Raw genomic sequence first — 11,990 nt, 5'->3', positions numbered from 1 at the left:
CCAAACCATTAATAAGCTTCTCAAATTCGCTGCTCTTCTTAATATTATCATCAAATTTTAAGACCCCACAATATTAAAAAGCTGTACATCATGATCATGATCATCAGACAACTTCATCAAAATCTGCCAAAAGTTGTCATACACATCGTTTTACAACCACAAATGCCCACAAATAAAAATTGCCAATTTTCCCTTCTTTCATTTGTGTTTATGGTTAAATTATTTGGCTACCCTTGAAGATTAATTACAATTTTACAATTGAAATTCAACAAGCCAATTTCATTATTGAAGGAGAATGTAAAAATATATAAAACCATATATGAAAAAAAAAATGAAATTCATTTCATACAAATGAGAGAAGTAGAATTACAATAAATGGATCAAATCTAAACCATAATAATAATAATGAAAAAAAAAAGTATAAATGATACATACATAATAGAATGGATAGATACATCAAGTCATACTCAAGATATAATACAACCACCAGTCACACCCCAGAACAAACCCCACGTTAAAACATTAAAATTGAAACTAAAAATGCCCTAAAATTCAATAAATAATATCAATAAAGAAAAGAAAACCTCAAGCTCAGCCCACCAAAATGGGTGGACTGAGTTGGAAATGAGAGCTCAAAAGAGGAACCCAAAAGCCAAAGCAATGAATGAAGCAAAGAAAGTTGGCACAAAGAGAGCAGCATCAGAAGAAGGGCCAGGAGCAGGAGACTCAGCATCAGCAGCTGCCACCTTCTCAATGGCCATCAGAGCCATCATCATCAAAGCAACAATAAAGAACTTCACTTTCATTGCCTCCATTGCTAATTACTAATCGGCTAGCTAGCTAGCTTCAAATAAAGACTGTAAAAAGTGAAGAGAAAATGAATGAAGCTTTGATGCGTGTGTGTAGTAGTGATACAGCTCTTTGGAAATTGCAAGAATAAAGAGAGTGGAGTGGTGGTTTATATAAACAGGTTTTGTGAACGTTGGGACGTTGCTTTTGAGTCTTGGTTGGCTCACAGCTGGCTTTGTGTGTAGTGTAGGGTCATTGCTCGTGCTGTCTTCTTCTTTAACTACTACTGTTTTTTTTTTTTTTCTTTTCTTTTTTTGGTGAGATATTTATTTGATTAATTTCATTATTGCCCAAACGTTTTACTTTCTCTTTTCTTTAACACCGACCCTGTAATTAATTTAAGTTGCTGCCTTGCTAGAGTGTAGATTTTAGACTCCATTTTTGATGGATGTTTATTAAACAACACTAGTTAGTCATTTCTAGAGTTTATATTTTTATCATCAAACGGTTGTACAAAATAATCATATGTATACTCAAAACTCAGTTGCAAGTATTTTTTTAAACATGTGGCACAATTACCTAAAAGTTAAATAAAAAGAGTTTTAGCTATAGTGCGATCTAAAGTTCTACACTTAAAAAATGATGATATTTACTCTTAATTTTGAGATGCCTCTAAATGGTGACATTGATTTAAATTATAAAACTTAATATTTTTTTAATAAACTTCATTTAACCATCTTTAATTTCATGAAATATTATTAAGGGGTCTTCAAATGATCAATTGACAATCTACAATCTATTTTTCTTTAAAAAAACAAAAACAAAATCGGAAGGGCTTATGTAATAGAGTAATTGATGATACTTTATGAAAATTTGGAGTCATTAATGATGCTTCACGAACACGTCTTAACTTCTACAATTATTTTTTTTTTTCTAGCAAACACCAAGACTTTTGTATGAAATCAATTCAGATGGAAATTGTTCTCAATACTTTTTCCATGGTTGGTTTGAAGGGAAAGAATGAGAAATTATGAGTTGGTTTTAGGTGGATTCACTTTTAGGTTGGAGGGATTGATTGGTGTGCTATGATGGCTTTACAAGTTTTTTTTTTAATATTCTTGTGTTTCCATGTGCTTTTTGATCACACGCTCACATGGGCTCAACTGATATTGAATTATTTGCATAGCCCCATATGGCTCTTTTTAATTTTAAATTGAAGGAGTTAGTCATGTAGTTATTTGATTGATAGTTGATCAAAAGAATAAATAAAGGAACGCAGTTGTTAATAACTTAAACAAAGTTGGGTTAAGGATGTCTTTATTTGGGCAAATGATTTACTAAGACGATTTTTTTTAATAAAAAAAGTTGAATATGGGCTCTAGCTATAGCTTTCTTAATTCCAAAGTTAACTACTAGTTGTAATTGTATGAAAATTCCTTGATGTTCTTATATGTCCGCCCGATTCATGCTTTTGGGTTTTAGCATACATGAAATGTGAAACCTTATAGCATTTATAAAGCTAAGTACTGCTTCTCCATGTCAACTTTTTGGGTGGAGGAAAAAGAAAAGGAAATTTCACGACCTGATTTCTTGCAATCAATTAAGTGGGGTTTAAAGAAGCCTCAAAAGCAATTAAGAGGTCAATTAGCCGTTTACGTTTAGTTAAGATTGTTAACTATTCAATCACTGCCTATGCCATGAAAATGACACAAACTACCATAACCTCAAATTAATCCGAACACGTTTTCAGAGGCCCAAACAAACGAATTTAGGACCAAAAATAGATATACAAATTAAATAAACCATATCGCATGTATTTTGTATATAATATACAACGAATGCAAAAGATCTTTAAATATTATTGGGCAATAGTATATATAATAACGTTTTGCCTAATGTTATTTCATGTCAAATTCCTTAAGGAATAAATTGATGGAATTGACATCAAATATGAAATCCAAGAAATCCCAGTTGTTTTTTTTCTTTTTTTCCTTTGCTTAAAATCCAAATGAAAGAGAAATTTATGGCAACTGTTGATGATGTGTGCTAGCTAAGCCAGACAAATGGATAGCTAGAAAAACAAAAATCGGCTATAATAAAATTTTCTACCAAAAATTTTGTTGCCTTGTCGACATCCAATTCAAAAATGTTAGTTGATCGGATTCTGTAATTTACGATCTAACATGTCGACTTTCTTTGCAACATTACATATCTAATCAATACAAACATGCGACTGGTAACCATACCAATTGCCCCGCTTGTGTAGAATAGCCATAACATTTTTTTTATTTTTAAGAAAAAAAAATTAGTATATGAAGGCAATAAAGTTGATGAGAAGAAACTTAAATTCGGCGACTAGGACAAGTTCAATATGAGGCCAGAAAAATGCTAAAAAAAGAAAAAAAAAATCTAGAGTTCGATAGCGTATTAAAGAACTCATAAGCAACATGCTTTTGCCTACTTTGAATTCATGGCTCCTACAAAAATCTTTTTGGTGGGTCATGTGTGCGTAATGTGTGCCAATATTTGAAGTATCGGTGTCCCCGTTTTCTCTGTATGTTCATCGAACTTTACGGAGCTTGAATGATTCAAGAATCCACCAAACTTTCGATTTGCAAAGGTAGAAACTTTGATGAGATGATCAGACCCCCTTTTGCTTTAAGAGAAAGCATGCAAAATTTAAAGAAAGGGCATTCCCATTTAACACTGCCACTTATGCGTGGTTTCCTGTTAACTTTTTTTTTTGAAATTAATGGCAGCTGAAACAAACTGCGGATTGAAATTAGATTCTTCAAAGGAAAGTTAAATTTAATATATGCAAATCCTCAGAATTTCTTTATATAGTAGATGCAAGCAAGAGCAGCAGCTTGCATTAGCGATCAAGAAAATGCACGCAGCTTCCCAAAGCCGAACCAATTCAATTCTACAAAACAATTAAATGCATGCTGCTGCAATTGAAAATGTTTTACGAGAACCAAAATAATCAAACAGACATGAATTAATTAAACCCAGATAGAGAAGTCATATACAGGAAATTAACTAAGGACATGACAACGAACAACATATCATCATAATCTCTAGTAAAAATACATAGATGAAAATTGAATAAGTAATGCTTTGACGCTTACCAATTCGGATGAGTCGTATATGTACTAATTTTGTAGATGACAGATCATGTTTAGTAAAACTCGTCAATGGCATATCGTCATATGAATACATAACTTGATTAGAAATATCACCTTTTTTTTTTATATACGTAAAGCTTACGCCAACAATTTCTTTCTTCTTTTTTTTTTGTTGTTAATTTTATTCCCACAACTATACTTTGTAAATTAGAGACCTTGAAAACGCAATTTTCTGTATAATTCTTTTAATATCTAAGTTCCCAAGAAAGCTGAGAAGCCAGATAAAGGAAATAAACTAATGAAATTATTGGACAACAAATCATCTCTATGAAAAGCACGTAGACGACAACGGTACAAAATATGGGTCGATGACCCAAGCATACATATTAGGACAAGTCGTATACACATAAAATCTTGACATGATAAATCCTATTTACTAAAAATCTTCGGATGACGTGCCGTCGCATGAATAAAGAGGAGAAAGGTCTAATACGAGACGAGAATAAGGGAGTTCGTTTCTTTTACGCATAAAAAAAGTATAAAAGAAAGATTTGTAAATGGTAATTAAGCATGACGGAGTGGAAATTATAGACTTACAAACGCAATTTCCAATCTCATAAATTGAAAGATTAATTCAATAGAAGAATTTATATAAGAATAAATATAGCAGTGTTTTTCTCTGGCCACCTAGACCCGAATCTTGAGAATACAAGAGGTTAAAAAGTATTTGAATCTTCAGAAAATAAGAGGTTAAACAATAAATTTAGATTTTGTCTACCAAAATCTTAAACAGCATTTTTCGGGCATTAGAAATTAAGTCATCAAATTAATTTGATAATTTTTCTTTTTTTTTTGGGCATGGTCGATGCGATTTGAATGGCTGCTGAAGAGTCAAGAAGCTCAATCTTATGAGCCATCAAAGCTTGTTGGAATGATTCTGCCTTCATCAACTCAGAGACGCATCTTACGACAAGGAAGATGTGATGGATGAGTGGAAGACAGGAACTGAAAATGCGCTCCTTCCTCATCAACGTACATAAGAAGAATGTATGTTGTTCCTTCACCAACTCAAACTCTTGCTCTGGTTTCAATCGAGAAACCAGATCAGCGGGTACAAGCTACCTCAGTAAATTCATTTATGAGTCTGAGATATCTCGTTGAGAATATGAGAAGCGTGCACCGAGTCATACGTAGGCTGTTGGGTTGGGCACCACTGGGAAAACAACTCTTGCTTAACTTGTCTAACTAATAACAATGATGAGGTTACAGGAAATTTTGATGAACGAATATGGGTTCGTTTATCGAGCCTTTCGATGACTTTAGAATCGCCACAGTATCCTTGAATTTCTAATGCGTTTTTCAGGCCGGTTTTAATCTCTCATGTAACATGTTCAAGAGCATATTGTGGGAAAAAAAAATGTCTTCCCATGTTAGATGGCGTGTGGAATGAAGATTGTAGTAAAACGTGTTGAACCTCGCAGAACCACCAGGGCTAGGAAGCCCAATCGAAAGTATCTGGCACTTTTGGATGTGAGCAATGCTAGTGACGTGGGGGGGCTAAAAGGCTTGGTCAAGTGTTGGATGCATAAAGGACCGGGTCTTGTGCCGGAAAATCTCTATATCTTGTTAGTAGCTTGAGTTAAAATAGGAGTTAGCTGTTGCTTTGCTTTATTATTTAATAAGTTGTAAAACAAGTGGCTTGGTAGCTTGAAAAATAAGAGTTGTCCTTCGTGGTTTACTCCAAACCCGAATTGGAGAACTTTGAGATATCAGAAGAATTATCAAATTTGTTAATTCTTGTTGCTGAGATAAGAATCTTCTTCCATTCTACTTTGAGTTCTAACAAAACGGTAGTCCTTGTATTATTGTTTAAAGAAGGGTGTCCATAGAAGTAAAATTTTGATTACTGCACATAAGGAAATTGTTGCCCAAATGATAAGATCAATTAAGAAATTATATATCGATGAATGTTGGTCTATGTTTGAGAAGTTAACATTTTTTTTATGGGTCAAATGAGAAACAATATAAATTAGAAATAATTGGTCCAAGAATTGTAGGCAAGTGCAAGGGCTTATCATTAGTTGAAAAGACAAATGGGGTCTACTGCGGTCTAAAAATACTGAAGAAACATTGGCAAAATATCTTAGAGAGTGAAATGTGGAAACTAGAAGAGAGGTTGAGAAAGGTCTTTGACCCCTCCAATGTTGAGTTATAAATTATAATGATTTGTCTCTATGGTTAAACAATATTTCTTTTATTTTTGCAGTCTTTCCAAAAGACTACAATACAAAGAAAGATCGATTAATGGAATTGTAAATGGCTCAAGGTTACTTTAGTGAAAAACCAAATAATGAGTTAGAAATCATTGGTGAAGAATATTTTAACATCGTACCAACGATTTAAGAAAAATGATGATGGTGGAATCTTATCTTGGAAGATGCATGATATGGTAAATGATTTTGCCCAACATTTTTTAGGTAAGAACGAATGTTTTACGGTAGAGACAGACAGTCGTGAAAAATCATTAAAAAGTTGTCCAGATCTTAATTAATTTGTCCCACGAGAAGATAGAAAAACTCACCTGGAAGTTGTCCAGATCTTAAAGAATTGCCTCAAGGATTTGGAAAGTTAATAAACCTGATGATGTATTTGCTAAATTATGGCACCGAATGCTTAACATATTTGGCAGCAGGGATCGAAAGCAGAAAAGTTTGTGGTCGGTGGAGGTGTTGACGGTCCTTCTATTTCGATCAAATAGTGATGACAAGGATGAACAAGTTGTTGAATCCCAATTTATTGAATCATTTTAAAACCTTAACCTCCTCCTATTATATACATCAATACAGAGAGGCAACAATGTTTCCCCTCATTGGATGGATGACGTCCGTTAACTAATTTAAGAGCTTCGAGCCCCACCAGGTCCATAAATTGGGAGCACTCGCCTCCTTTGGAAGAGTTTCTTTCTTGACTATTGATGGATGGTTGCCCAGCATTTAGAGCACTGCCTAGCCTGATCACGTTCTTCAAACTACAGCACTGCAGACATTGAAGACGAATGACAGTCCAATGTGAGAAGAACCTTACGGAAAGGAGACAAAGAGAGAACAATCACCCTCACCCACTTGCAGGTAATTTCTTCATCAGTACTTTATATGTGAAATAAGAACAAGGCTGAATTGTTGTACGACAAGGCATTTCAAAAATTCTATATCATGTTCATGTCACTAGTATGCAGCATTTTCAAGACGTTCCATTTTCAAGCAAACTAATATTTTCTTTGTGATGTACAAAATTAAAGCCAAGAAACGGCAAGACAATCACGCAACCGATCAGATTCACAAGACTGGAATCAAATTGGTTTAGCTGAACCACTGTGTGATTGTTCGTTTTTTCTTATAAAAACAAACTGATGCTGAGATTCTTTTTAAATAATATTTTGAGCAGTGGAATGACGTGAGGGCTGAGCAGTATTCAAAGTTCAAGTTGCATTTTGAAGTTCAGGGGGAAAATCTCATTTATTGAATGAAGTTCAGGGATGACTCGCAGCACGAGCAGGTGCAGGTGGAGCTGTGCATTTGCATCTCTGACTCTATGTATATCCCCATTCGGCAAGATCATTATTTAAGATTTGGATTGGCAAAAGGGCACGGTCCAATATGGATTTTTAATTCAAAAACCCAAGCCCAAGATTACCCTAAATGAACCATTAAAATTATAAAAAAAAATATATATTAAATAACAAAGTCAAACATTATAGTAGATTACCATTTGCTGAAAATGTAAACAAAGAATGAGCCATGGCCAGCCAGCGTTACAATTTAAACACAATCCTTCTTGGATTTTATTTTGAAGACAAGATGCTCTCACTCACTCCACAAAATAGAATTCCTGAACAATGACAATTGATATAGCAGCCAGGGGTCCCGTGCCCCTAAAACTCTCTGCCTGTTATCTGATACTGATAAGGCCCGAGGCAAACACCACAAACAATAGCCAATAGCCTCCAAATCTTGAAGCGAGGGTGTAACATTCAATTGGAGGGAGACCTCATCACACCGTCCATTCATCATCGGATGGTCATAATCACATCACTCTTTAAATTAAATGAAAAACTTAATGCTAGAATTAATTAATAAAATTGACCTATTTAATGAAAAATAAATAACAAAACAGAGGAGAGAAGAAAAACTGTAGAGACAGTTTTGGTGAAGATAACACAAAAAGCAGCCGGTTTGTTTCACATTTAGTAGCCTCCATTTTGAAAAACTAAAAGATACCCAGAATTTGAAATCCACTGATCTCTCTTTCCCTTGTTTTCTCGAGAAAATTTTCATTGTTTAGGCAGAGAAAGGTCGAGCAGAAGAGCAAGAGACTTGTCTTTTTGTCCATTACGGCTCTGAAGTTTTTATCTTGTAATAATGACCGTTCTCTCTTTTAATCTATCTATATTACATTGTCAGTCAAATGTTTGTTTGGCTGCTGAGAAACAAAATGATAACTTGCTAAGTTTTCTCTGGAAATCAAATAGTTCCTCAGCAACCAAACAGAATAGATCACTGCTCTGCTTTTTCTCTGTAAAATTTCAGTCTGATAAGTCTAACCATAATGGTTTTGAAATGCAGGCTGATTTTGAGACTCTTTTCGTAATTTCTACTCCATTCTACACAGATCCTCAGGTCAGTACTGATAAATTTTACAATTTTTGTTTTGTATGATTCATTTAATTTCCGGTTGTTTCATAGTAAACTTTTGGAATTTTCTTTTTCAAATATTTTAGTGTGAACTCACCTTATTCTATAGCTTTATGTGTCACAAATAATCATTATATTTTGTTGATGAGTTTTTAGCAAATTTTCTCACTTGGATTTTCTCTCAATTTGATAAAATTCTAGAAAAAAAATTGGTAAAGGTTCTGTTTTTAAGATATGTTTTCTAAGTATAGTCATGTTAATATGCCGTTGCAGTAAAGGGAAAGATAAGATAATGGAAAAGGAAGGGAAGAATCAAAGCCAAAGAGTGAAAGAGGCAACGGATTTTGTGCTACAATGGGGAAACAGAAAGAGGCTTAGATGTTGTAAAGTGAAAAAAGAATCTAAACAATTCGACCAGAACAACAGCAGCAACAACAAATCAACTACTGACTGTTTGTCAAAGAAGAAAATCCCGTCCCGTGTGGTTTCTGTTGAGAAAGGATCTCCAAATCGCCTAAACAAGTAAGTTAGCAAGATACCCGAGTTGTTTCTGTTGAGAAAGGATCTCCAAATCGCCTAAATAACTGTTTAGATGATCAATAAACAGTTTTCTGCTATCATCCAATCCCAGTGAACCCCTTGTTGTAGTTTATTTTTTCTGTTGAGAAAGGATCTCCAACGGATATTTATATTTGTGACAAATAGATTGAAAGTTTTTCGTTGTGTGATGTTTGTGAGAATTTCTGGTGGTTTTGTTTGGTTGTTGCAAGAGGCATTTGACTGCTGTGACTGTAATTTTGTAGCTTGATACAAACCCAAATGCTCAGAGTGAAAACTGAGAAAAATGGAATTTTGATGTAAAATTGAATATATTTTAAGCTTAGACATTCAAAAAAAAAAATGATTTTATCTTTGTTTTTGTTTAATTATTGAGTTTGCAACAGATGATTTCAGTTTAGAGAAAGAAAAAAAAAAGGTAATTTTTGCTTGAGATATAACATGCTTGGTTACCGAAAATGTGGGAAAAAGAAAACTTGAAACCTGACTACATTTTGGGTCCGTAAAGATCCCAGTTTCTTTACTTAGTTTGCCATTAATTTCTTTAGAGCCAAACCAAAGATTTGGAAACACTAATGATGCTGCTTCTTCCCATGAACTTCTAGCCTGTTTGGATTTGAGAAAGTGTGAGAATAAGAAAATATTGATTTAATAGGTTGTCCAAACTGAAGAATTGGAGTGGTTAATGCTTGTAATCAAGTTCTGTCTAGTTCCATTTTCTCATGATTTTTCATGAATCAGAAGAAGATTTTGCAACTTAAGTTGCTAATGGTTTGTATTCTCATGTGCTAATGGTTTATTATCTCATGTCTGGCTGCAGGAACTCCGATTTGCCAATGACTAGCCGGAAACCCTCAGTGACTTCACCAGAGAAGGAAGATAGATACTACACAACAAGGGGTTCACTGGGATTGGATGATAGCAGCAAACTGTTTATTGATCATCTAAAGGAAGAAAAAAAACCTCCTGTGTGGCCAAGGCTATTTGTCACACTGTCCAACAAAGAAAAGGAAGAGGATTTCATGGCTATGAAAGGTTGCAAGCCCTCTCAGAGGCCAAAGAAAAGGGCCAAGTTGATCCAAAGAAGTATACTTGTACGTTATCCTTATCTAACCTCGATTAGCCAGAAGGAAATTATGGATAAATAAAAAAAAATAAAATTGGAAAGGATATTATGTTTTCTATCTGGGTTTTCGTTGATGGGTTTGCTTTTGTTGTTTTGTATGTTTGCAGTTGGTGAGTCCAGGTGCATGGTTATCGGACCTATGCCGAGAGAGATATGAAGTGAGGGAGAAGAGAACTTCTAAGAAGGTATTCAATTAGTCTCTCTCCCCTTTCCTTTTTGTCGTATTCATATTCCTTCTGCAAAAGGATGAAGGAAATACAAATTTTTAATGTTGGATTTTTCATTTCTTTAAAACTCTTTTGAGATCTGCAGTTCAAAATTTTTACTTCATAAAACAAATATGTTGTGTATTCATTTAGCACCAAAAAGAGTGTATGACATTGTGTGTGATGTGTCTATTTATGTGATATGCAGCAGCAGCAAAGACCTAGAGGGTTGAAGGCCATGGGAAGTATGGAAAGTGATTCAGAGTGAAAGAGAAGGGATAGAATCAAAGGATGAAAATTTTCATTCTGTAGAGATTGTCTTCGTACTGTGCCATGTAGGATCAATGTTCATCTAATTGTTTTTTGAGATAGGCTTGTCATCTTTAATGCTTTTATCTACTTTTTTTGGATCTTGGCTTTTGTTTTTATTTCACATCACAAGGTTCTGTGCAGTTAAAGAGCTTTTTTGCATGACCATATCTTCTTGCTTTTGCACCACTCTGAAGTATGATGGGTAATCAAAGTATTGTCTGATAAGAATTCAATACTTTTTGTATCTCTTAACATAAAAGCTTGCAATAATAAGTTTAAAGCACCAGTGAAATTACAGTTTCTGTTCCAAAGACATCTAGGCAATTCCATATTTTGTGAAGGAATATTTTGGCGACCTGAAAGTGCTTAGGTCTCTCTAGTCATGTATGCACAGACACATCCACCATCAACGGAAGTAACAATCTGGGTCACTGCAAGATTTAACAGTTAGGGTCGCTACAAGATTATACGATTCGACGGGAAATAAATAAATTCGGATTTGAAATTACATTGTGTTGACTAAACTGTTAAACAGTATGTGATGCCAAAAATATTTTAGAGGATATCTTAAAGGATGTTAATCCAGTGTTGCTGTTATACATGGACCAAAATTGAGTGTTCAAGTATGTCATACCAACAATGCTTTACAGGATATCTTAAACGATGTTAATCCACTGATGCATTGACACAATATTTTTTATGATCATTTTATACCGAAGATACGGGTTCTTGATAAATCGAAAAAAAAAATTAAAGAACCTGTCTGATTGAGGTAAAATTTGTCTAGGGGCCTTTTTATGACCGAAATAGTGTTCTGTTTTTCAGCGCAAAATTAAGGTTATAGCACACAGTTTTTGGATGAAATTTGTTCTAGACTTTGACCTCATCATCCACGTATTGCTGAAAGTAAACCATAAGTGGATTTAGATGGCCAAATTATTTTTTTTTTATGATCCTTTTAATATGGAAGATTGTAGTTGTTCTTTAGAAACCAAGAAAATCAATGAACTCATCCGATTTGAGGTGAAACTTGAATGGGGACCCTTTTTCGCACAAAATAGTGTTATGGCTTGAAAATTGAGAAAACAATGCGGAAGCTCTAAGCTCATTTTTTGATGTAGAACTAAGGATATAACTCGTTTTGGGGGGCCTTTTTACAACTCAAATGGTATGTATGATGGCT

At 34.2% G+C, this 11,990-nt stretch overlaps 2 protein-coding genes across 2 annotated transcripts; one reads left to right on the top strand and one right to left on the bottom strand.

Moving 5' to 3' along the window:
* Positions 1-341: 341 nt before the first annotated feature.
* LOC112101164 (arabinogalactan peptide 21-like) lies at positions 342-942 on the bottom strand. The gene has a single exon (XM_024191679.1). The coding sequence runs from the start codon at positions 813-815 to the stop codon at positions 633-635; it is 183 nt and encodes a 60-aa protein (XP_024047447.1). The 5' UTR covers positions 816-942; the 3' UTR covers positions 342-632.
* A 7,123-nt stretch (positions 943-8,065) lies between these two features.
* On the top strand, positions 8,066-10,985 carry LOC18050442. The gene is made up of 6 exons (XM_006445525.2): positions 8,066-8,326; positions 8,537-8,590; positions 8,879-9,127; positions 9,984-10,257; positions 10,397-10,474; positions 10,704-10,985. Exons 3-6 carry the CDS (start codon positions 8,898-8,900, stop codon positions 10,761-10,763), a joined length of 642 nt encoding a protein of 213 aa, XP_006445588.1. The 5' UTR covers positions 8,066-8,326; positions 8,537-8,590; positions 8,879-8,897; the 3' UTR covers positions 10,764-10,985.
* Positions 10,986-11,990: the final 1,005 nt, after the last annotated feature.

Source organism: Citrus clementina, unplaced genomic scaffold (genome assembly GCF_000493195.1).
Source record: "Citrus clementina cultivar Clemenules unplaced genomic scaffold, Citrus_clementina_v1.0 scaffold_2, whole genome shotgun sequence".
Lineage (NCBI taxonomy): Eukaryota > Viridiplantae > Streptophyta > Magnoliopsida > Sapindales > Rutaceae > Citrus > Citrus x clementina.
This window is presented reverse-complemented; position numbering and strand designations above follow the sequence as displayed.

Coding starts and splice junctions, on each gene's coding strand:
- LOC112101164 (XM_024191679.1), bottom strand. CDS start 815: ATGGAGGCAATGAAAGTGAAGTTCTTTATTGTTGCTTTGATGATGATG.
- LOC18050442 (XM_006445525.2), top strand. CDS start 8,898: ATGGAAAAGGAAGGGAAGAATCAAAGCCAAAGAGTGAAAGAGGCAACG. Junction 10,258..10,396: donor TGATCCAAAGAAGTATACTT/GTACGTTATCCT, acceptor GTATGTTTGCAG/TTGGTGAGTCCAGGTGCATG. Junction 10,475..10,703: donor AGAAGAGAACTTCTAAGAAG/GTATTCAATTAG, acceptor TGTGATATGCAG/CAGCAGCAAAGACCTAGAGG.